Source organism: Nansenia antarctica, assembly GCF_963989245.1.
Source record: "Nansenia antarctica genome assembly, chromosome: 9".
NCBI lineage: Eukaryota > Metazoa > Chordata > Actinopteri > Argentiniformes > Microstomatidae > Nansenia > Nansenia antarctica.
In genome coordinates this window covers 33,252,331-33,254,200 of record NC_137679.1, presented here as the reverse complement: position 1 = coordinate 33,254,200, position 1,870 = coordinate 33,252,331, and the positions used below count along the sequence as shown (strand labels likewise).

At 47.8% G+C, this 1,870-nt stretch overlaps 1 protein-coding gene across 1 annotated transcript in view; it reads left to right on the top strand.

The window, feature by feature from the left end:
* Positions 1-235: 235 nt before the first annotated feature.
* Positions 236-1,870, top strand: part of cemip (cell migration inducing hyaluronidase 1) — a gene marked incomplete at both ends in the record, with an annotated part of 58,166 nt that continues 56,531 nt past the window's right edge. The window contains one exon of the mRNA XM_080538922.1: positions 236-290. Coding sequence (XP_080395048.1) covers positions 236-290 — 55 coding nt within the window. The remainder of the gene's footprint in view (positions 291-1,870) is intronic.

Here is a 1,870-nt window from a genome sequence, read left to right as displayed (position 1 = left end):
GTGTGTGCGTGCGTGCGTGCGTGCGTGCGTGCGTGCGTGCGTGTCTGTGTGTGTGTGTGCGTGTGTGTGTAAAGGATTAAAGTGTGATCACTCCCCATTCATTAATAACTCATTAAATACTCTTCTTCTTGATTGTGTTCCAGGTGCTTTTGTCCCCCTCCCAGCTGAACTCCACTGTCCTCACTCTGAAGCACACTCAGAAGCACACTCAGAAGTGCGTCCTCCTGTGTGAGAGATGAAGATGTGTATCTTCCCCCTGCTGGTGGCCGTGCTGCCCGTCATACAAGCAGGTGAGGAGCAGCGATCAGACACTACTGGTGGGGGAACAGAGGAGGGCCTGGAGTTTTTCCCCCCGATGATGTGACTCGACCAAGACCGAACTCCTGGCCTAGATTTGAGAGTTGAGTGTTCCAGGGGTTATGGCAGGTTATTAAAGGTGTCATAGCTGATATGAGAGGAGTTTTAAGAGTTATAGGAGAGGTATTATACTGTCAGAGAACAGGACTGTAATAGCTAGTTCAACTGTTACGACAAGAGTGCTATAAAAGCTCATTGTAGATGATAGAAACAGAATGAACTCAGTTCAACTTCGGCCAGCAGCAGTATTCAGTTAACCTTCTGCTCCATGTCTCCAAACCCTGTTTGTTCTCAGGGTTGTCCTAGTCCAATCCTAGTGAGAGAGAGAGAGAGAGAGAGAGTACCAGGAGGAAATGAAGTGTTTCTTTTTGCAGTGGAGTGAGGCCTTGGATGCCAGCCCTGGATCTCACCAGAGATTGTGTTGTGGGGCCTTTGGCCTTCATGGCTGGGTGGTGATGTGGAGGGAATGGGTCAGACGGAGTGACTGAGTGAACCTGTCCTCAGCTGGGATCACACACACACACACACACACACACACACACACACAGACACATGCGCATACATGCACACACACACACACACACACACACACACACACACACCCTCAGGCGGTGAAGGATACTGCAGGTCTGAAACGTGTGAGAAAGTAGTTTTCCCGCTGGCTGTGCCAATGGGCGTCTGTCCAACTAAAGGCCATCCTTAATCTCAGCAACAGCCGGGTTTTGATCTGTGTGTGTGTGTGTGTGTTTGTGTGTATGTGTGCGTTTGTGTGTGTAGCTGCCATGGCCATGGCCGGAATCCCAATGGCACACAGTTTCATATTTATAGGCCCTCATAAATAGAACACATTTATTTCTCTCTCTCATTTCTCTTTTATACCCAAGCGTTTTATTATAATTGCAAACAGAAGTTTTATAGAGCAGTAAGTTGCTCTTCATAATCACAAACATGAAGGCTTTTCCTTTTGTTGCCAGATTGCCTTCTAATCACCCGTACCTTAACCGGATGACAATGCAGCAAGCAAGAGAGTGGCGTGTGTGTGTGTGTGTGTGTGTGTGTGTGTGTGTGTGCGTGAGGTGCGTGTGTGCATGTGTGCGTGCATGCATGCATGCATACATGCGTCCATCAATCTGCACCTCAAACGCAGTGTGTTGCGATGACATCAGGACAACATTTGGTTGATGAAAACATCTTCATGGTATTTTTATGAACAAATAAAACAACCACGGTTTTGGGAATACGAGCAGTCTTTAATTGTGACTCTTGATATCCTGCCACCCCGTATGCGTGCAGAGCTCGGCCCATAGAAAGAAACGAACGCTTTTAGAAGTAGTTGATCTGAGAACAGTTTTGTACAGTATTTCCCCTCTCGATGGTATATTTCAGAGAGGGCAAGCTGATCCTGGATGTGTGCCGGGCAGCATCTTCTCCCCAGAGCGTGACCGATCTGTTGTGGTCTTGTTCAAAGACTAGTATCCTCATTTGACCGCTAACTATGTGGACCCTGCAGGAT